Source organism: Musa acuminata, chromosome BXJ2-9 (genome assembly GCF_036884655.1).
Source record: "Musa acuminata AAA Group cultivar baxijiao chromosome BXJ2-9, Cavendish_Baxijiao_AAA, whole genome shotgun sequence".
Lineage (NCBI taxonomy): Eukaryota > Viridiplantae > Streptophyta > Magnoliopsida > Zingiberales > Musaceae > Musa > Musa acuminata.
Genome location: NC_088346.1, coordinates 5,705,305 through 5,726,720, shown reverse-complemented (window position 1 = coordinate 5,726,720; position 21,416 = coordinate 5,705,305). Strand labels below are relative to the sequence as shown.

Below are 21,416 nucleotides of genomic sequence, written 5' to 3'. Positions count from 1 at the left end.
TTGCCAAGATTGCCTGTGCTTGTATGATAAATCTCAAGGGTCTTAAGTCTCTTCAGATCATTCTAAGACAGCAAAGTTGGAAGTCTGTAAGCTGTTTCTTGATTTACCAACTCCACCTTCCAAGTTCCTCAACTCACCTCTTTCACTGGGTGAGATATGTTATTCCACCCAACTCATCTTGTTGGCAGCACAAAGCTTCAAGACCAATGGATGTGTTCTTTGCTTGGAATGCATCTAATCTAGTTGGTGGTTCAGGCATCCCTTTCCCTTTTGCACCCACCACTCACTTCACAAGGGTAAGCCTTAAGCTTAGAATGCACATCTTCCTCGTGGAATCATCAATCTCCCTGCAGCTTTGTGAGCATGATTGCAATGTAGGTGTGTGCTAAAAGGCCCTGAGAGAACTTAAACATATGCATGACATATTTCAAAGTGCAGCTATAAATGAGGTGGAGAGGAGCAAAGTTTGGTTAAGGAAACAAAGATGTTACAAGACTCTGGAAATTTAACTATTCCAAGCTTAGATAAAATTGCTGAACAATGATCTATAGACATCTATCAAACATTTAACTACTTTGCTGCCTATATATACTGTATGTCCAAGCAAAAGTGAAGGAAGATGAGAATTGCAAGACAATTTAACTCATGGTTGAGAGAGATCAATGTAAGGACGGCAAATTTTATACACAACAAAGTAGGTGCCAGAGGACCACCAGGCCAATAGATAGCCCCCAGCAGAGGACTTGGACACTGATCTTTCACCAGTTCAGACTTCCCTGTCTCTGTAGTTTCCATGGCATTAGGGGTCACCCACAAGGGAAGGACACATAGCTTTATGTCCTTGCACTAGACATGTTAGCCACTGAGCTTACAATGAGGACCTTGATTGATGTGGAGAAAAAGTATGACACCTTTTACAGTTCATAGATTCATGTGATGCAATTATTGGCTTCAAATCAACATAATGAGAGAGAGACAGACACACAAACATTATTGCATGGCCTAAGGTTGGAGTTCTTTAACTACTGCACAACTAATTGAAATCAAAAGTCAAAATGCATAGTTCTTGAAAGCAAAACAACTTTGTTTCGTAACTAGCTTACGTTATAACAAGTTCCTAAACTCAAGCAATCAAGTTTCATACCTCCATTTATTCATTGAATTCAGTTTCATATACCTTTTCCCACTTCATGAGCATCTCCGTGAGCATCTATCAATACTCCTGCTAGAAAGATGCATAAAATGAAATTCATAATTTCGATGCTGCTTAAATTCCTGCAAATCCAACAGAGTGCCAATGAAGTATGAAAATATAAGTCCACTTTGTTTGGTCATGAATACTTGAAGTAGTTATCAATAAACAGGCAGGAAGTCACCAATATAGGCCATGAATTGGGGGCAGGAACTGTTCTGCAACATTAGCAAAGAACTGTCAAATGCTAAAAAAAATACTGACAAAGAACTGCATCAGATGCGGCAAGACAAAGGAAACAAAACAAGCCATTGAACAGTGAGATAATAGCACTTACAATTTCCACATTGTCCATACACAACTGGTGTCGATTGTAAAGTGGCATATGATTTTAATGCTTCTGGAGTTGTCTATTATACATAGAGACACTATTCGGAGTACTAAAAAATATTAAAGCGGAGACCGAAACTCTGATGTAGAAGATAAAATAGATACATGAAGCATTTACAACATGCTTGATTTTGGCATCCAAAAAAGAAATAAATAATAAAGTTGCAGGAAACTGCAAATATTTCTAGTAGGAAGCATGTTCTTATTTCATGCATTTGATCCATAGCATCCCCATGGATTCTAGTATTGGCCCATGGCAGATGACTGAGTGTATACAATGTGGCATCAAACTATGATGGAACCATCTTTTTAGGTTGATGCATCATGCATCTCTATGATCTATGGCCTTACAAGTGTCCTGTCATGTTCTGTCATTGCTAGACTTAAGAAGGAGCTTCTTTTAAACTTCAGTTGAGTCACATCCTGGATCTTTTCAAGTAAACCATAATTCCAATGCCTGCCAGTGCCACTGTTGCTCCCAAAATTCCCACCTGAAGAGATGTCACTCTGCTCCTAGAGACTTCTGTGAGATCTGATGATCTTGGATCTTCCTTTTTGGTTTCTGAGTCATCAATATGCAGCCTTAGAACCTGAAAGAAGAAAACAATAAGTTGAGGGCTAACGAGAGATTCAACAAAAATATCCTGTCCAAGTGAAGGAAACCATACTGCCAAGTCTCACACTACTTGTGTACAAAAACAAAAATGTACAATCTGGACCAATCTCAAAAGTTTCACACCTTTTGGCAGGGATAAAATGATGAATATTTCCTGCTTGTATTTAAATAATTTATTGCACAATTTTATGGTATCATGGCCTCATGTACAAAGGGTCATCCGTCCCTACTACTAAAGCAAAGTAATATTTTAACAGTGCAACCAAGGTTTTAAGATAAATGCAAGTATGTCCATATAATAAATATACTATATCCACAAAATATTTGAGCAAAACAGCATCACTGCAAATCCAGAAGTCTGTGAATTCATATGGAGATCATGAATGAAACTAGATCACTCTTCAACGCCCAGTTCATTCTTATTTGATGTATTCTAGAGCATGATGCATTAAAGATCTGGAAACTACACTAATAATGGAAAAATCTGGAAACTGCACTAGTCCATTCTAGACTTAGCTTTTGTTCTAATGATAAAATGTTCTAGAACCTTATGAATCAATAGCCAAATGTCCAACTACAATATACTGACAATTAAGAAGGCCACATTTCAATAACCTCGATCATGAAATTCATCAATACAAAAAAAATAACGAAGATGCTCTTGGGAGGTTACAGGTATGATTCAACTCTAAAAATGTACTTTCTTGTAAATGACTTTCTAGTGACAACCACCTTCCTCTAAAGTCATCATAGTTCGATGGTGGTTAATTGAACCATAATCTGATTGTTTAATTTTTTAAGGTAGGAAATTAATATACATTATTGTAATACAAAACACAAAAGTTGCATTCACATATAAGCATACATAAAAAAACTGTCGTCACATGGCAGATAAGTAAAGTCCACAATTGATGCATCAAATTAGAAACACATCCAAGTAAAAGAAAAGTAAGCTCAGCACAAGAGTATAATAGCTGTAGTAGATGGTTTTAGTTGTAATTCACAACAATTGTATTGCTGACATAAAAAGGAACTCTTCATATGAAAAGAAATGAAACTCCAAATCCAGAAAAGAAGCTACAGATGCAAAAAATTGAAATCTCTTCAACAAAAGTACAAACGTGTGATTGAACTAATGAAAAATCCTAATAACAAGAGACATTAGCGACAACGACAACAAAAGTCACAAGGTCCCAACTATTTAGGGTTGGAAACACAAATATTATGGATTTTTTCCTGGCATTTGGCTCTGTCAGTGCAATATCACTAGTCAAACTTAAAGCTAACATATCTCTTTGTCTCAGACCAATATTGTCAATAACAGATCACAAGCAAAGTACAAATACATAGTAGTATTAGCTAACTCTAGTCTTCAAATAATACTTGCAAATTTCCTTGTTGCTTCACACAGAAACCGCAATAAGATATCAACCAACAACCCATATGCATAGCAATATCAAACAATGTCATTCCTGATTGCAACACAAGGAACCAACATAATAGCTAACAATACAAACTAAATGCATTTGATACTCAGGCCCTTCTAAAAGATGTCCGCTCAGAGGACTTGCCCACACTATTTATAAATGACACTATGCCAATATTAATTTGTGGCTTGTGACTCTTAACAGATGCATGTTCAGTTTTGTCGTAATATTGCAGCATGATAGCTGTTTCAATCAACAGATAAATAGGTCTACTCAGAAATATCAGACAAAAGAATATCCCTATAGCCTATGTCAAAATCTCAAAAATATTTTGCTTGTCAATGAATGAGAACGATCTGCATTGCAAGGTGCCAACTCCGTCCATTTCCATGTGGAACAACTTTAATTGTCAAATAGAAGAATTAAGCTGGATCACCTAGGAACTCTATAACCAAGTCCAAATAGACATTTCTGTATGTGGTGGATATTGCAGCTGAAACCTCAATGGGCATAATTGACTCAAAAAAATCAAAACCTTCTCTGATTTATATAAAATGTAGACAACCAAATACTTGAACTAAAGCAGTTAAAAGAAAATTCACCTTCCATCCCGCAAATCTGGCATGATATACAGCTCCAACAAGATCACTATCTGTAGTTAATAGAACCTTGTCATCTTCGTCATCTTCATACTGCACAAAGCATGACAGACTCATTTTGAAATTAGGAATCACACAACATTACAAATGTCACACACAAACACATATGCACGTACCCAGTGGTACATGCATACATATATTACATACGTAGAATACATATATACATGTGATGTATACATGCATGCATCGTCCATGGATCTGTACTCACATATACAAAAAACATGAACTCACCAAAAGCCTTAGTTTGTTAGTGTCAGCATCAAGCCCTATCCTTTGCATTACAGCAGATAGAAGCTCATCTAAATTCTCAGTACCTGCAACAAGAAGGCCACATAAAAGCTTCCGACTTTTACACACTAGACCATATATCAAATCAACATAAGTGCTGACATAAAGAATGATTCTTATGTTATACTAACCACAATTAAATCTATGTATATGTCCTTTTCCATCCTCAATTTTGAAAGCAAATGAGTTTCCACTATGAGGGGGATACATATACTTGACAGTTTCAGCATATTCGGATGTCATCAGTGCTGACAATTCACTGCAAATAACATACTTAAAGCTAAGAGAGATGAAGTTTGGCAGTTAACAAACATAACTAGAAAAGAAACAGTAAAACACCTGTGTGTATCATATTCCTCATCTGCCGGCTCGAAAGAACAGGCAGAATACCACAACTTCTGCATCATTGTGTTTGCCATGTCATTTACAGCTCCAGAATCTCCTTCAACCTTCAAGAAACAATAGTTCATTAAGGGAAGATGAAGTCAAATCCAGCACATAAATTCTGCATATTTTAGGAACATGTCTTATATCATATTCTGTTAATATATATAACCAGTAAAAAAATTAATGGGAAATAGACTGAAAGAAGTATCTGGATCATGTTCAAATATTACGATAATGTGAGAACATACCAATAGAGGTTCAAGTTAAAGGTAACAAATATTATACTGATAATCACTTTTTCCTGCCAGTGAGCTGATGAGAACGTAATTAAAGATGTAGGATGCTTCCAAAAAGCTATATGGTTAAATTTTGCAAATCTCAAATAGACAGTCAACATGAATAATATAATCAGCAACACACAGTAATGACATAAACAGAAATGAATTGAGACAACACACTGAAGTTCTTAATCAACACCATCAAAACTCATTCATTGAACTAGTGCGTGTGCATAATGCAAAGAAACTCTCATGAGTTTGATAGAATAGAAAAAACTACATCAGTAATCACAAGATACACTTTGATAAAAAATACCCAAACAAATATCCAGTGACATTTCTAAATGAAGGTTGTGTGTGATTGCTTGCGCAATAAAATACAAAGATCAATCAAAAGCCGTTTTATATTGCTGAACACGTATTGAAATATTTCAACAGAATCATACGGAAACAAACAAATTGCTAAAAGAAAAAACATATTATTCTCACCATGGAAATTGCAGCATGTGCTAGTTGCAGAACATCCAAACAGGCAACAATGTGTTCATCTGTTTCTGACATGTTTCAGATAACAGAAACAAAAAGGTTTAACATCCAAGACAACAAATGGCTTATTACCTCTGCCGAGCACTGGAAGATGCAAGAATTTCCCATCGTGCATGATGTGCAACGCTTCAAGAATTGCTGTGTCTAGAGTAACACATTTAGGATTTGCAGTCATTACCTTCAAAATGAACATCCAGATCACAACTCATTACAAAAACTTATGAAAAAGGCATGTCTAAAACCATGCAAAGTTCAGCAGCATCTGAAGTCAGTAAGAACTTGAAATATCATACAAGAACAAATAAAATATAGAAATGTGTCAGTCCTCATGAGAAGAAATTGCTTCAGTAGCATTGATGATTACTATCATAAGATTGAAACACATAGGATTTTTGGCCTGTAGTATATGGGGGCTTGGCTACACTGATGCTTTGTTCACATTACCTCTGCCAAAAGTTTGCAGATTCTGACCAAAACTTCTGTTATCTTCAGCTATATAAAAATTTTGATCTGAGTTATTTCAAATTTCTTTGCGATGCATTTAATGATATTCTATGGATATATAAAAACAACTTTAGATAATTATTCATCTTAGCCACAATAATACTACTTCAAACATATCATGAATATAATCATTTCTTATATAACTTCTTATATAAGATTAGTCATCCACCTTTGCATACTTCGCTACCCTAGACTTCTTTTTTTACTAAGTTATGTGGTATGATCCATAATAAATTGACTGGCCTTAACAATCTTGAATAACGTTCCTTCAATCTAAGAATTCCACATGGCTACAGAATACTCTGCATATATCTCTCCTTAAGCACTGATGCACTTACTCTGAGCTATACACTCTCATTTTCCCAATATTGCCAAATGATGGAATCAACATAAGAACCTCATCATGCTTTTTTAAGCCAATAAAGACTGTGCAACTATCTCTTTTCTCCAACTTTACCATGTCAGATCTTTCTAGTTTTTAAGTCAAGATATCTCAAAACCTCACAATAGTCTTATCCTTAGCATCTCTTGGTAACTGCTGCTTTTTGTTGTTGATGGTGGTGGTAGTGTGTGCCGGAAACCCTAGTACTTCATTCCAAGAATTACAATTCAATTACACCATACATCATAAGCAAAACTAGCTGACCAATACTTAGAAAAACCCCTTGAACAAATTGCTGCATGGACTCCAACTGTAAGATGAACATTACCCTATCAATATCACCTGCCAAACCAGTACAACTTTATAAGGTGAAGCAATAAACAAACTATGTAAGTTCCAATAGAAGGAAACGAGGCTATATGGCAACTTGCAAAGGGCAGGATCATTGAAGAGATTTCTATGATGCATGGGGCTGAAGTGAAAGCAACCACCTTAAACTATCATGATAACACATCATTAACAGGGAAGAAAGATCAACAAGGCCAATGAAAACATCCTTGTTGTAAATGAAGTCATAGAGTTTGTTAATCAAGGCTGTCTGGCAACCTGCAAAAGGCTTATCAGGTTTGTTTCACATGCACAGAGTATTGAATGCAAAAGATAGTGCAACTCCATGTTTCTCCATGCAGTAAATCTATTTCATAACTTTGTCTCTAGAGAAGAAAATACATGAACCAGCTGTACAATGCGTAAAGCCATGATAAAGATATGACCATGATGAACCATGGTTAGATCCTGCATGTGAAGAATAAAACAATATACAACAGCTCAGAAGAAAAAGAGACAAGATAGCTTATGAATGCCTGATATAACCAGTCATTTAAAAGAAAATGTTATCTATATACTTTTATGATCCTGATAATAAGCATACTTTACAAGCATAGAAGTTTTTCAGAATGAGTTAGAGGATAGACACCTTCTCCACAGGAGTCAATTCTGGTAAAAGATTTTGGGCAACTACTCGCAAGAGCACATCCTTTGATCTGCAACATATTGCATTTAGCAGATGTTATAACTACTATCAAGTAATAACAATTCAAAGAAAAGGAATTAAAAATAGAAATCATTTAAATAAGCATTAAAAATCGTAAACAAACCCAAATGGAAATTATACGTTAAAATGCCATGTATCTTGCTTCCTGTCGCAATGATGACCGAGTTAACCTGAAACTCACGCATCTTTTTCGTAGCAACATAGACAGGATCTGAAGGAGATACCACCACAACTCTGCAGGTTGAGATAGTTAGAAAGTTTGTATAATAACTGCATCCTTGGGGGAAAAAAATAGAAGATACTTGAGGCAAGCTAAATTTCCATAACAAATCCAGCATACTTAGCATTCTCCATCACTATAGTTGACAAAGTTGGCTTAAACATCCGTTCTCGAAGTGTTTCAACAAAAGCATTAGGGGCTGCACACAAGAACAGGCATATCACATATATAATGTAGAAAGAAAATAGGACCATTTAAATAAGCAAAAATTATGTAAATCAAACAGTGTTTTTTTCCTTTCCTTTGCCTTTTGCTGTTTAACAGTGGAATGCAATATGAATCCAAATTGATGTCTTGAGGACACTATTAAGTCTTTGCTTTTTCATCCATTATTTTTTTTGTCCAATAATCTTGCCCATGTATTAAATGCCATGCATTGTGGGGTTGTTAAACCTATGCACATGCACGATGCACAGAACAACATTTTACAAGGGGTCTAATCGATAGAGAAATAATACATTACAAATCCAACAAGTAATGCAACCTGACAAGTTGCTTCCCCATTGGCGTTCGACCCCCTCAACTGCAGCTGCAATTGCACTGCCTTGCTCTGCAGCCTTTTCCATTCTTGATATGGCATCATACAGGCACTTTGTGATATCCAACATCGCAATAACTTCACCATTCTCTACAACAGGAAGGTGCCTAAATTTTCCTGTAAAAATTAAATAAAAAAACCCAAAATGGGTAAGTAATTTGTAATAAAAAGACAAATGTGATATTTAAGAAAAAGAATTGGAGAATCACCAAGTATGTCTTCAAAAAAGGATATAGATTCAGAGGAACTAGACATATTGATGGTCACACGAAGAAAACGTACCTTCCTGTGGCTCAAACATATCTTACCTAACAAGACTCAAAAGGACAGTGGACACCTAAGCATTTTACTGTTAACTGTGGAAAAAGACCTGTGACTTATGTTAATGAGGAAGAAATTTAGTAGCATATTTGTTGGCAATATGTTGCTCAATTCACCCCGCCTACTTCATATTGTTTATGCTCAGTTGTTCCTTCTATTCATATTTCCTAAATAATGCTCAAAGTGCATCAGATTCCGAGCAAATAAGACAACGGTTAAGAAATTTTGCATTTTCACTTGCTCAGAAGCCAATAGAAAAAGAAGAAGAAAATTATCAGTAAAACAACTCACGAAACCAGCACTATGAGCAACCAGAACAAGGGACTAAGTAGGTGCAAATAGATATAAAACTCGAGAACAAGCTAACCTTGGACCATCTTCTGCAGCGCCTCCATCACAGGAGTATCTGCCATGATAAACACCGGGTTCCTAGTCATGATCTTCGACACAATCGTCTGCTCCAGCTTTAACCCCTCCGAGATAACCCTCGTCGCTATATCCTAGCAATCCAAACACAATGAAAGCCAAACACTAACATTTTACCATCGCACTCAGAAAACAAAAGCCAATGAAAATAATAAAAAATCCGCCTTTAGATAATAACCTTATTTGTAACAATCCCAGAAAGAAGCCCATTCGCATCCGTTAACAGAACAGCGTCCACCTTGCGCGCGGCCATCCTCCTGCACGCATCGGAAACAGTCGTGCCCTCCGGGATAATCAAAGCTTTCGATGGCCTCAGCTTCTTCACCGTCCTCTCCCCACTATTCCAATTCCAAATATCGCAATCACAACATGGAGCCTAAAAAGTTTCGAAACTTTGAAGCGAGGAAAGGAATCGGAAATTCTCACGAAGCTTGCTTAGGGGAAGTCGGCTTGGTCGGCCGCCCGTTGGGAGCGGCGACCGATAAGGAGGAATCAGTGGCAACGCCGCCGTTCTCCGACGGGACCGACTTCTTGACCGCCGGCTGGCCGCGGCGAGAAGGCAGATTGTTCCTTTTGGGGGGATGGACGGCATGGGTGCTCATCGTTTCTGTCGATCAACCGGACTAGGGTTTGAACCACCGGATGGGAACGGGCCAGAAAAGCTAGATGTTGGTCGTTGCTTGTGAGGTGAGTGATCGAAGAGAGGAGGCGGAGAAAGGCGACGTTTTGACTCACCCGTTCGACCCCCTCATCTCTAGATTTAAACTGTTTGCGACTTTTGCAGAATAATCCCTTGATTCTTCATATTTACTATACAAGTTTTCTTTGTTTCAAAGTCTCTTTAAATCAAGTAAAATTTAAGGACTAATTTGCAGATATAGTTAGTTTATGGACTTGTCCTTAATGTCCCCAAAAAAATGTTAATGATCACGTTCATATTATTATTATTTTTTGGTGACGACGATGTGGAGGAGTTCAAAATAAAGTTGGGTCGCGTAAATTAAACGGGAAGAACGTCGGGAGGAAATGATAAAAATTACCAGCGGAGCCATCGGTGCAGTGGGTCCACCTTTAAATATTGGCGGGGCCCGGCCATCGCTGACCGTTGTAGTATGGGGACGAGAGAGACAACGGACATTTGCAGGCTCGCGAAACTTCTGAATGGTAATACATATCCGGCCCCGTCTGCGCGCCCGTCCTCGGAGCTACCTGTCCTGCCATTCGAGGGGAGTTCGTGGGACCCTCCGGGACCCACCTGCCGCGGTAAAGACAAAAATCTGATTTAATTATGTCTGCTAATAAATAATAAACGAAAACTTATAATGGGATAAGTCAATATATCATGACATTTGGCGCAGTCCAAATCGATTTAATCATAGATTTTGAGTCCGATGTGGTAAACATAATAATTTTAATTATTTAAGCATGAAGCTACTTTGAGTATTAAGAAAACAATAATATATAAGTGAATTAATTCCATCCAAATCCGAAAAAGAAGGAATAGAAAAATTCATTCGCCGTGACTAAAGTTGGACTACGAGGCACAATTGCACAGCATATAAGACGCGACAAAAGCAACGACGGACGCTGTGGACGAATGTGTTCGCAGCAGCTGACTGAGACACGATTTAAGTAACGTCCGCCGGTTCCGGAGATGGGCCGCGTTATCTTGTCGTAACTTACATCGTTACGATATGGAGCGCCCTGGTACGTGCCCTAAGCGTCCCTGCCTCCCTCCCTCCCTCCCTCCTGCGATTCGCTCTCTCACGACTCGCTCTGCCCTTGCGCACGGTCGACGCGACGACGGCGCGCGCGCCAACGGCGTGAATTCGATGTTGGCGAGGCGAGTGGCGGCAGAACCCACCGGTGGGACCGTCGCTGCGTCGTGGCCGGCGCCGTCGAGGTTCTGAGGCGTCGTATTTCTCCGCCAGGCGCAAGCCGAGGAGGAAATCCTTCGCCTTCTCTGTTTTCTGCAACCGTGGCTATACGAACTCTAACGACAACCTTAAACCCTCCTTCTCGATCCCCTAAAACCCTATTTGAAATCCCTAATCTTTCTCCACGCCGTTCCTCCTTCTCTAATTCGATCAAAAGATCGTATTTTGAACGTAAAATCGCGTCTTCATCAGCTCTTTTTTCCCGCATTTTAGGCTATGAATTCCACATGAACTCCGGAAAGTTGCTTCGAATCGCCGCCCACGAAGCGAACAACTCGACGGAAGCCTCTCTCGGAGAAGCATTTCTCCTCATCCAGAACCAACTGAAACCCCCATTTCCCCTGACGATCCCTTCTCCCTCGGAATACTCCCAATTGAATCGCGCAATCGCTTTCGGCGTGCTGACTGAACCCCACCTCACTAAAACCCACCTCACCCACCTCCACGCTATCGTCGTCGACGGCTATGAGCTCTTCACCTCCATCCTCGTCAAGCTCTGCAATGAATCCTTCCCCAAGCTTCTCGATTCCCCAAAATCTCAGCTTCTCCACGTCTGCTCCGCGCTTGTCAATGTGTCGGCCCTAAAGATCGAATCTTTGCTGATATCTCTCTTGAGGCAGATCAATGGCGGCGATTTCACCGAGTCGAATTTGTGGCTGAGCTCGGAGCTTCTCAAGATGCTGTCCGACAATTGGAATTGGTTGTTGGAGGAGTCGTTGGTTCTTACGAGCGCCTTGTTCGTCTACCTCCGGTTGCTGTCAGATCATTACAGATTAGCGGGCAGCGTGAAGTTGGAGGAGCTGAAGAGGATGGAGATCGACTTTTGTGTCAAGGTACTGAGACAGTGTTTCCATTTGTGTCTGCAGATCGGAAGAGACCTCGTTCGCCTTCTCCAGGACTTGGTCTACATCTCTGAGTTCAAGGATCTGTGGAAGGATCTGTTGTCTGATCCTAAAAAACTGGGAGTTGCAGAATTTTCTGATCTTTCCGACATCTATCGGATAAGAACACCAACACACTATTTCCTGCTGAGGATTCCTCCTGAAATGGAGAGCCAATTGAGGTTTCTGCTCACCTATGTGAGGTGGGGGAACCAGAGAAGGTACCAAGCATGGTTCGCCAAGAAGCATCTATGTTGGCCTGGCAGCGAGACCGTGATAAGCGACATAGTTCGATTCATCTGCTGTGCCCACCACCCTTCCAACGAGATCATCCAGTCCAATGTCATCTCGCGGTGGGCAGTGATCGGTTGGCTTCTGAAGTGTTGCAGGAGGAACCACTTCGAGGCGAACGTGAAGCTCGCATTGTTCTACGACTGGCTGTTCTTCGACGACAGGGTTGACAGCATCATGAACATCGAACCTGCGATGCTTCTGATGGTGAATTCGGTGCCCAAGTATGTTGATATTGCTCATATGCTGCTGGAGTTCTTGTTCTTGTTGGTGGACAACTATGATGTTGACCGAAGAGTGCTGCTTGCTCGGGGTGTGACGGCGTCGTGTCGTCTGCTGCTGAGGAAAGGAGTGGTTCATTCGATGGAGCCACTGACTTCTTGTGATCTGCTATCTCCATTGCTGAGGGAAAAGCTCAGATCCTTCCTTCCGGGATCAGAGCTGAGTGACAAGAACAAGATTCAAGAAGGAGAAGTATCTGTTGCCTCGGAAGGGAAAAGGTTGGTACAATGCTGAAACATATGTATGATGTTGTGATCTTAAACATTGCAAGAAAGATGAAGTTGATTCTTTGTTGGTTTTATCCATAAGTTTCTGAAGCTATTGTTGTATCTTTAATTTTGAGGGGTAATGTTTTCAGGATTTGCCAATTTAAATTTGTTTGGAAGCATATAGTTGAAACATATATACAAAGGATTTGAGGGGCAATGGCTTGATGTGTTTCAAAATCTTAGAAGCATAATTATCATAAAAGGACTGATCATATTATACTAAATTATAAGATGTATTAGATAATATTATAATTTTTTTTATGTAGTGAAAGATATGATCGGATTGCTAAAACCTATAAAAATATTGGATTCTTTTCCAACAATTTAAATTTTTGGGATCATTGATGGTATATGGTCGATCATGAATTTAAATTTTGTATTTGTTCATCTTTCTTAGGTTTTGTGTCGTATGGTTGGACGGCCAAAACCGACTTGCTAAAACCTATAAATATATTAGATTGTTTTCTAACAATTTAAATGTTTGCGATTATTGATGGTATAAGGTGGATCATGAATTTAAATTTTATATTTGTCCATCTTTCCTAGCTTTTGCGTCGTATAGTTGGACTTCTAAAATCGAGAGAGGATGTTAACACCTATAAACATGTTGGTTCGTTTCACTTAAAGCTTTTGAGATTTATGATCACTGATTCAAAATATTTAGAAGAACTATTTCAATATATTGTCAAATTACTACAACAATTTGGAAAATTACTGTCTAATGATCAACAATGTATACTAATAATGATTATGCAGAGGATGTACAAATATATCCATCATAACATATTATTTTAGGAAAAAAAACATCAAGAATGTCTCTAGACTCAGATGCATTCAAAATAAGTTTGTGATCACCTGAGGTTCTTGTTTGACAAAAGACGATCCATGAAGCAAAAACAACAATCCTTCCCTCAAAGATTTTACCAGCAGAATGTTCATAATTGATCCTCCAAAGGAGTTACGAAATCAACGATAACATGGATATAATTCTCTTCCAAAAGTTACACGAGGAAGATCATCAGTAAATGACGGCATCACTGCTCCAGACTCGTTCACCAGTTGCTCTCAGGATATACCACCTAGTTAGCGTTTCGCATGCATGTGTTAGCGTTCCTCTGTCTTGCGGGCGTCAGCTGGATTAAAAATGAAGCTGTTTCGCATCGTCCTTCTTCCAATTCCTCCATTGCCTTTTCTCATCATTGCCGCAAATTCACTGTAATCTATCTGCCCGTCCTGCAAGTATTGGACAACCCCAAATTGGTCAGCTTATACCAACAAAAGGAAGAATCAATGGAAAACCTAAGCAAGAAACCAAGAAACATCTCGTCCTGGTACATTGGAAAAGCCATCACAGGAACTGAATATACCAAAAATCTAATTCTAACGAAAGATGAAATAAATTCAGAAATAATAGAGAGGGAAAAAGACTCACATTGTCTTGATCAATTTCTTTTATCATCTCATCAAGGTGAACATCATCAAGGCCAAATTCTCTACAAGCTTGTGATAGTTCATCAATAGTTATGTAACCACTTCCATCTTTATCAAAATACGAGAACGCTGATATCAGATTCTCTTCTCTCTCCAACTTATTGATGTGTACTGTCGCTGCAAGAAATTCACCATAGTCTATCGTGCCACTTTTATCGATATCAGCCTGGAGCAGTTAAAGTAACCTAAGTTAAAAATCCACATTTAACAATGAAGAAAAACCAGTAGATGGCATCAAAATTAGTCAATCATGATTTTTGCATACAGCATCCATAAGTGCCTGAATTTCAGATTCCATCATTTCAGACCCCACTCTTTTCAAGCCATCTTTCAGTTCATCAAATGTGATGGTTCCACTTTTGTCTGTATCGATCATGTTGAACAACTCCTTCAGACCACCAATTTCTTCTTCAGAGAGGCTTTCAGCAATGACCTGAAAAATAAAGTGTGTTGTTGAGAAACATATAATTTCCAAGGGAACACATGAGGTAAGTGGCATTTACAAATATGACAATGAAGAGAGCAACACAAAAACTAAAATTGCTTCCACCTATACAAGGTGAGTACATAGTTTGAAAAGAAATGAAGGTGAAATGATAATTTATACCTCTTCACTGTGTATGTTCCCATGAGTTGAACTGGTTTAGCAAACGAGAATTTATTTCGCACAAAATAAGAGATAAGGAAAGAGATATCTACAATTTCCTATTTATATTAGAGAAAAAGCACTTTTACTATTTATCTATTTGCTAGAAGCATTTGCCTCGGTTTCTGTGCGTCGACCAAGAAAATTAATGTTTACTTGGCATATAGAGAACCTTTGTCTAAAGGTGGTTAGACATAATTAGTATTTATTTATATTTTATATAATAAAATCAATATAAGAATCAGTGAGAAATTAGTATCAATTGCCACTCAAAGATTTTCTACTTTCTCAAAACTTATTCCATGTCCTTAGAAGAATTGATTTGCACACAGTAGACCTCAATTATCTTTTTTCCATGTTCCTGCCAATCAGTGGACTCTGTAAAGGACAAACCTGACATCTTCAACCTCAAGGCAGTGTCAATCTTGCTTGAGGCACTTCTAAGACACTATCCATTATGGCTAGAAACTTCAACTATCTCCTACTCAAAGTAATTAGGAACCCTCTACTCCTGTGAAGCCTTAATTCAAGAATCTCATCCCAGCTCATGATTCTTTTACATCCGAAAACATTGTGTTGCATACCATAGTTGGAATCCAATTTTGAACATCATATATGTCAATCAATTTAATAGATATAAACCAACTACAGACAAATAAAGACATTCCCACTCTAAATCCTTCAAAAAGCTGAAAACAATAAAAGTACTCAATCAATAGTAAAAGAAAAAGTCGATGAATCATAGCTTTAGGTCCTCTACTACCACCTAATCAACCCAATTGTGTGTACAATAAATTACATACTGCAACTGACCTAAGCAAATGATTCAACAAAAGATGAACTAATTCTATCCCCAAAGATACACAAACCAAGTTAATTGGCAACCCATCCTTGCACCTGTAGCAAGACCTAGAATCCTTCCATTCTAAGCAACATAACATATAGCTTATATTTCCGGAAAAACCTTCTACTTAGTTGAGGAATTTAATACATTGAAAAAATTGCAACTCTATGACATTGATTAAAATAATTGGATTGGTCATTTAGATAACAAGTATGGTGAAGGTATGAAAATGTGACTTAGACTTAGATATTGAGTACATTTAAATGTCAAGACCAAAAATGTCCTATCTCCTACAGAATATTACAAAATAAGATTACCCGTAGAGCCATCTTCTTAAGCTTGTTCATCGCAGAGAACTGCTTAAGCCGTGATAGCACTGCAGAATCCAGGGGCCTATCAGGTGCAACTTTATCATCAACGATCCATGGATGACCTGGCAGAAAAAACTTCATGTCACTAAAAATCTGATATTTTCTTTTTGGAGAATTGATTCCTAAAAGACAATGCCTTGACCAAAATACTTACAAAGAACCTGATGTGCTGTAAATCTCTTCCTCGGATCTCTATTAAGCATATTTCGTATCAGATCCTTAGCGCTATCAGAAATGCCAGGCCATGGTTCAGATTCAAAATCTAGATGACCCTTTAGAATCTGTCTGAATATCCCTGCTTCAGTTTCTGAGCGCGACAAAGAAGTATATCAGTAAATGAGGTACAACAAATTATAAAAAGAGCAGAATCAATGAACCAGTATTAGCATGTAGAAACCAAAATTGAACATCAGTAACATACCTGCCCAGAAAGGTGGCACTCCACTTAACAAAATATATAAAATGACTCCGGCACTCCATACATCTGCTTCTGGTCCATAAAGTTTATGCAGTACCTCAGGAGCAACATAATATGGGCTTCCAACCACGTCGGAAAATATATCACCTATGAAATTCATACAGAATCAGCTTAAGAATATCTCTTATTTGACTTATTTGTCTGAGTGCTGTTTAGATTTATAGAAAAAATGATCTAGAGATGTCAACTCCCATAGTACGATAATGTTGCTTGAGAAAATTGTGAATTTACTCTCAAGATTGTCCAAAAAGTTTTGTTCTGACAGAAGATCAATGAATATGCAACACCATGAAAGTTTGATTATGTATAGACAGATGTTCCAAATAAAGCACAACAAGTACTTTGTATATCTAACCATTTAAGAACAATGCAAACTGATATGATTTGGTATAAGTACACTTTCATAATCCCTATATCTTAACTGATCCTCGATACATTGGTATGAAACCTCAAATTTTTCAATCAAACACTTTTTCTATATATCATACATAGATTGATATTAAGTACTAATCAAGAGCGGACATACAAGAAGTATTTGCCAAGTGTCATATTAGTACTTTATATTTGGATATCAGATATTGGTATCAGACATGAACCTCGAGGACATAATATTTGGTTTTTGATATTCAGCTATGAGGCTGATCACTTATGGTTGTTTTTGAATTTACAAAAGTGATACCAAAGTTTTCTTTATACTCTAAGTTGGACTACTTCTGTGGCTCATCAAGTTTAACGCCTCCACAAAATATCACCTGTACAAACTGCCAAACCAAAACAAAGACATGAATGTTAAAGAAATCATATCCACAAGACTAGTCTCATTGAATTTTCATATGCATTCTATTGAGCAGAAAATTCATTCCAACCATGGACAACGAAATAAGTGGCATTATAAAGATTCTTCATAACTGCAAAATTTTCCTTAGTGTAAGTAAAAAATGAGTGTTAAAGCAGTACGACATATATCTTATCTTGTTTCTCACTTTTGATGAGACCAATGGGTTATCAAGCTTTCTGATATATGAATGAAATTAGTACAAACCAACAAAGAGATATCTTGTCAAGCTAAACAAGATAAGGACAACTCTCAAGAAGCATTAACAAAACAGTGATAGTTTATCAATATCATAAAAGGTCAGTAAAGATTGTGAGTTTCCTCAAACATTCATGGTAGTTAGGAAATCATACAATTCAAAAATAAATAAATAAACTCCTCCAATGAAGTTTTACCACTCGAAAGATTTTACTTAAGCATCTAGCGGGCTTTGATCATCAATTCAGTAGTAGCAACTTAATTCTTTGTGGAACTAGTGGTAGGAAGACAGCAGTTGGCTTGGAATCTCTTTAAAACATAGGACAACAAAATATTCCTTTGATCAAATCTTTTCAAAGCAAATTTTTTTCAAACAGTAATTATTACAGAATAGACAGATATCTCTCTTGCGAGATATGAAGAGAAGTCCGGTCAAACTATGTGAATCTCGCAAATGATAATTCTTGAATTACTGACCGGCAAAGCATGAAAACGATTGAAGCCTATGATATCAATAACCAGAACATGGATGTTAAATGACAATGAACATACAAGTCCTACGAATTATTTTTCAAACAATAATTATAATAGAATAGACAGATATATCTCTTGCTAGATATGAAGAAAAGTCCGGTCAAACTATGTGAATCTCGCAAATGATAAATCTTGAATTACTGACCGGCAAAGCACGAAAACAATTGAAGCCTATGATATCAATAACCAGAACATGGATGTTAAATGACAATGAACATACAAGTCCTACGAATTATTTTTCAAACAATAATTATAATAGAATAGACAGATATATCTATCTCTTGCGAGATATGAAGAGAAGTCCAGTCAAACTATGTGAATCTTGCAAATGATAATTCTCGAATTACCTGCCAGCAAAGCATGAAAGAACTGAAGCCTATGATAACAATAACCAGAACATGGATGTTAAATGACAATGAAGATACAAGTCCTACCATTTGGAACTTACAAAGAACTTTGAATAGAAAATTTGAAGAAAAAAATAAGGTAAGTAGCAGAAGCTTTTTGGAATTGGTCGCCGAATGTCAATGACCCTGTCCTGTTCAAGAAAGAGGCAAACCCCGTCTAATCAACAAGGTTCTACCTACTGAATGAACAAGATGATCACCACATGATGTCAACATAATAAAAGAACAAAGATACACAAGATGTCATAAACAAGAATAAGCCCGGAAGAACTTCAGATGAATAAAGTCAAAGCCTTCCTCTTTCAAGAACAAGGCGGAGTACCAAGAACTAACCTGGCTTATAGAACATGGAGAGTCCAAAATCCGTAGCTTTGAGCGCCGCATCCTCACCGGCGCTGGCGAACAAGAAATTCTCCGGCTTGAGATCACGATGCATCACCCCGAGCGAGTGACACGCTTCCACGACTCCGACGATAGTCTTGATCAGCTGCGCCGCCTTCCTCTCGCTGTAGTGCCCCTTCTGGATGATCCTGTCGAAGAGCTCGCCGCCCGCGCACAGCTCCATGACCAGGTGCACGAAGAGCGCGTCCTCGTAGGTGCCCTTGATCCTGACCACATTGGGGTGCTCCGAGAGGTGGTGCATGATCTGGATCTCGCGCCACACGTCCTCATAGTCCTCGCGGCAGAGGAGTTTGCGCTTGGGGATGGACTTGCAGGCGTAGTCCTTGCCGTCGCTCTTGTCGACGCAGAGGTACGTCGTGCCGAACTGCCCCTGCCCGAGCTTCTTGCCGATGCGGTAATGGTCCCGTAACGCTGGGGTCTTGTAAGGGAGGACCGAGGAGGGCTTGGAGGGCCGATTGGGAGGGGGATTGGACGCCTGGCTCATGGGTGGTAATGGGTGCAAAGACGAGACTTTTGGCCCCAAACCGATATGAATTCCTGAGAGAGAAAGAAAGGACTTTTTTCCGGGCGGCGGATCAAAAAGATTGTACCTTTCTCTTCTTCTCGATGGGTTCTTGCGATTGTGCGCTACTCCAGCAGGAATCTGTGCAGGGATTTGTGGAAGAAAGATTTGGGTGTTTAAAACAGAGGAAGGCTTGTTGGCAGAAGAGAGACGGATGGGTAAAGATGGAGTTTGGGCTTGGGGTCTTAAAAGGACGAAGGGGGAAGGAAGGAGACAGGAAGGGGAATCAAGGAAAGAACAGAGATGAGGTCATCTCAGCTCCCCGTTGGTGACACGGAAATTTCTTCTGCACAACCTTTAATGGCGCCTCGTTTCCACTTCAGTTTCATCATTCACCATGTCATCAAAACACTCAAGGAAAAGGAGGAAAGAAGGGAAATTTTTACTGCTCAAAGTCTTGAGGCGCTGACTTGGTCCTTAGATTGACGTTTGTGATGTGGGCTTGGGTAAACATGATAGATTTGGAGGGTGGGGATGATGGTTGCCATCACCATGACAAGTTGTCTCTTCTGGGGTCAAACCATCACAAAGAGGTTGATGCCGGGAACTAAAGAAAACGAATCCAATCAAGAAGTTGCTCTCTTCCAAGATATTTAGTAACTGCTATCGATTCAATTGGAGAACTGCAGCACTGGAAAGATTGATGCTAGACTTGAATCATGGGAGTTACCAGAGTTATCCTATGAATTAAATAGGCATCTAAATCTTCTTTGAAAGCCTCAGTTGACTTTCAAGTTCTTGGAGAACTAATTCCGAAGGAATCATGTGAGATGAGAATGGAAGAGCTGCAGATAAAAATCTACATTAAAGGAAAATACTGCACAATAAGAATCATATTTCAGATCCTATCGAACGCCAAACATACACAAAGGATAGACAGAACCCAAGGCATGGATTGCGGGGATGCAGTCTTTGCTGCATCAGACAATGCCACGTATGCAGCCCAAACTGCTTCGACATGCATGCATGAATGTGAGGATGGTTTTAGCAATTCTCTGACACCTTCAAAGGACCCACCACTGCTACGTGGAACCAAATACCAAGAAGATTTCTTGGTTAACGTGGGGACGGAGTTGGGAATATCTTGGAATAAGGAAGACCAAGAAAAGTCAACGACAAGGCAGGCTTAGCCATCCTGTCGCAACTTAACAGCTCATTTGAACCTTGGTTGCCAAAGTTGACTTCCATGGCACAACGTGAGGAGAAATCTTAAATAGTTTAATCATTTTCCTTCTTTTTCTCGACATATAACCTTTTTTTTTTTAAGAGTAAGTGGTGAAAACGATTTTTTTATCAAAAGATGAGTAAAATCTTAACCAAATAAGCTAATTAACATATTTCTAATCATCGAATGAGATTTGAAAATTCAACCTCTAAGTACTAAGTAAGATAGGATTATAGAGCTTAATTAACATATTTAAGCATGGCAACTGTTATCTTGAATCATAGAATTTGAGTTATGAGCTCAACTTGGATTTCAATATAATCTTTCTGCAACAAATCCAAAGCTTCTATTCAGGCTTCACCAACTCGGAAGACTGGACATTTTTCATAGCATCACAAATTATATTTGGTCTGATCTTTAAGTGCCTTCTTGCAAACAACTAAATCCAAATATATTATTTTGCATATCGAATACAGACATTGCTCTCCTTATCAAAGCGTAAAACAAGGCCTCACAAAGTAGAACACAAGGCAAG

The 21,416-nt window shown here is 38.5% G+C and overlaps 3 protein-coding genes across 3 annotated transcripts; 1 reads left to right on the top strand and 2 right to left on the bottom strand.

The window, feature by feature from the left end:
- Positions 1-1,663: 1,663 nt before the first annotated feature.
- LOC135622795 (CBS domain-containing protein CBSCBSPB3-like) lies at positions 1,664-10,028 on the bottom strand. Its single transcript, XM_065124979.1, has 14 exons — positions 9,715-10,028; positions 9,467-9,626; positions 9,230-9,362; positions 8,488-8,658; positions 8,064-8,142; positions 7,844-7,957; positions 7,646-7,712; positions 5,856-5,961; positions 5,727-5,785; positions 4,912-5,021; positions 4,704-4,831; positions 4,516-4,598; positions 4,228-4,317; positions 1,664-2,172 (listed from the first exon to the last, which is right to left on the bottom strand). Exons 1-14 carry the CDS (start codon positions 9,888-9,890, stop codon positions 1,999-2,001), a joined length of 1,650 nt encoding a protein of 549 aa, XP_064981051.1. The 5' UTR covers positions 9,891-10,028; the 3' UTR covers positions 1,664-1,998.
- An 857-nt stretch (positions 10,029-10,885) lies between these two features.
- On the top strand, positions 10,886-12,980 carry LOC135622793 (uncharacterized). The gene has a single exon (XM_065124974.1). It carries the CDS (start codon positions 11,453-11,455, stop codon positions 12,911-12,913), a length of 1,461 nt encoding a protein of 486 aa, XP_064981046.1. The 5' UTR covers positions 10,886-11,452; the 3' UTR covers positions 12,914-12,980.
- An 854-nt stretch (positions 12,981-13,834) lies between these two features.
- Positions 13,835-20,014, bottom strand: LOC135622792 (calcium-dependent protein kinase 24-like). The gene is made up of 7 exons (XM_065124973.1): positions 19,086-20,014; positions 16,722-16,865; positions 16,455-16,607; positions 16,247-16,362; positions 14,705-14,872; positions 14,381-14,605; positions 13,835-14,181 (listed from the first exon to the last, which is right to left on the bottom strand). The coding sequence occupies exons 1-7, from the start codon at positions 19,636-19,638 to the stop codon at positions 14,053-14,055; spliced, it is 1,488 nt and encodes a 495-aa protein (XP_064981045.1). The 5' UTR covers positions 19,639-20,014; the 3' UTR covers positions 13,835-14,052.
- Between the last annotated feature and the right edge of the window lie 1,402 nt (positions 20,015-21,416).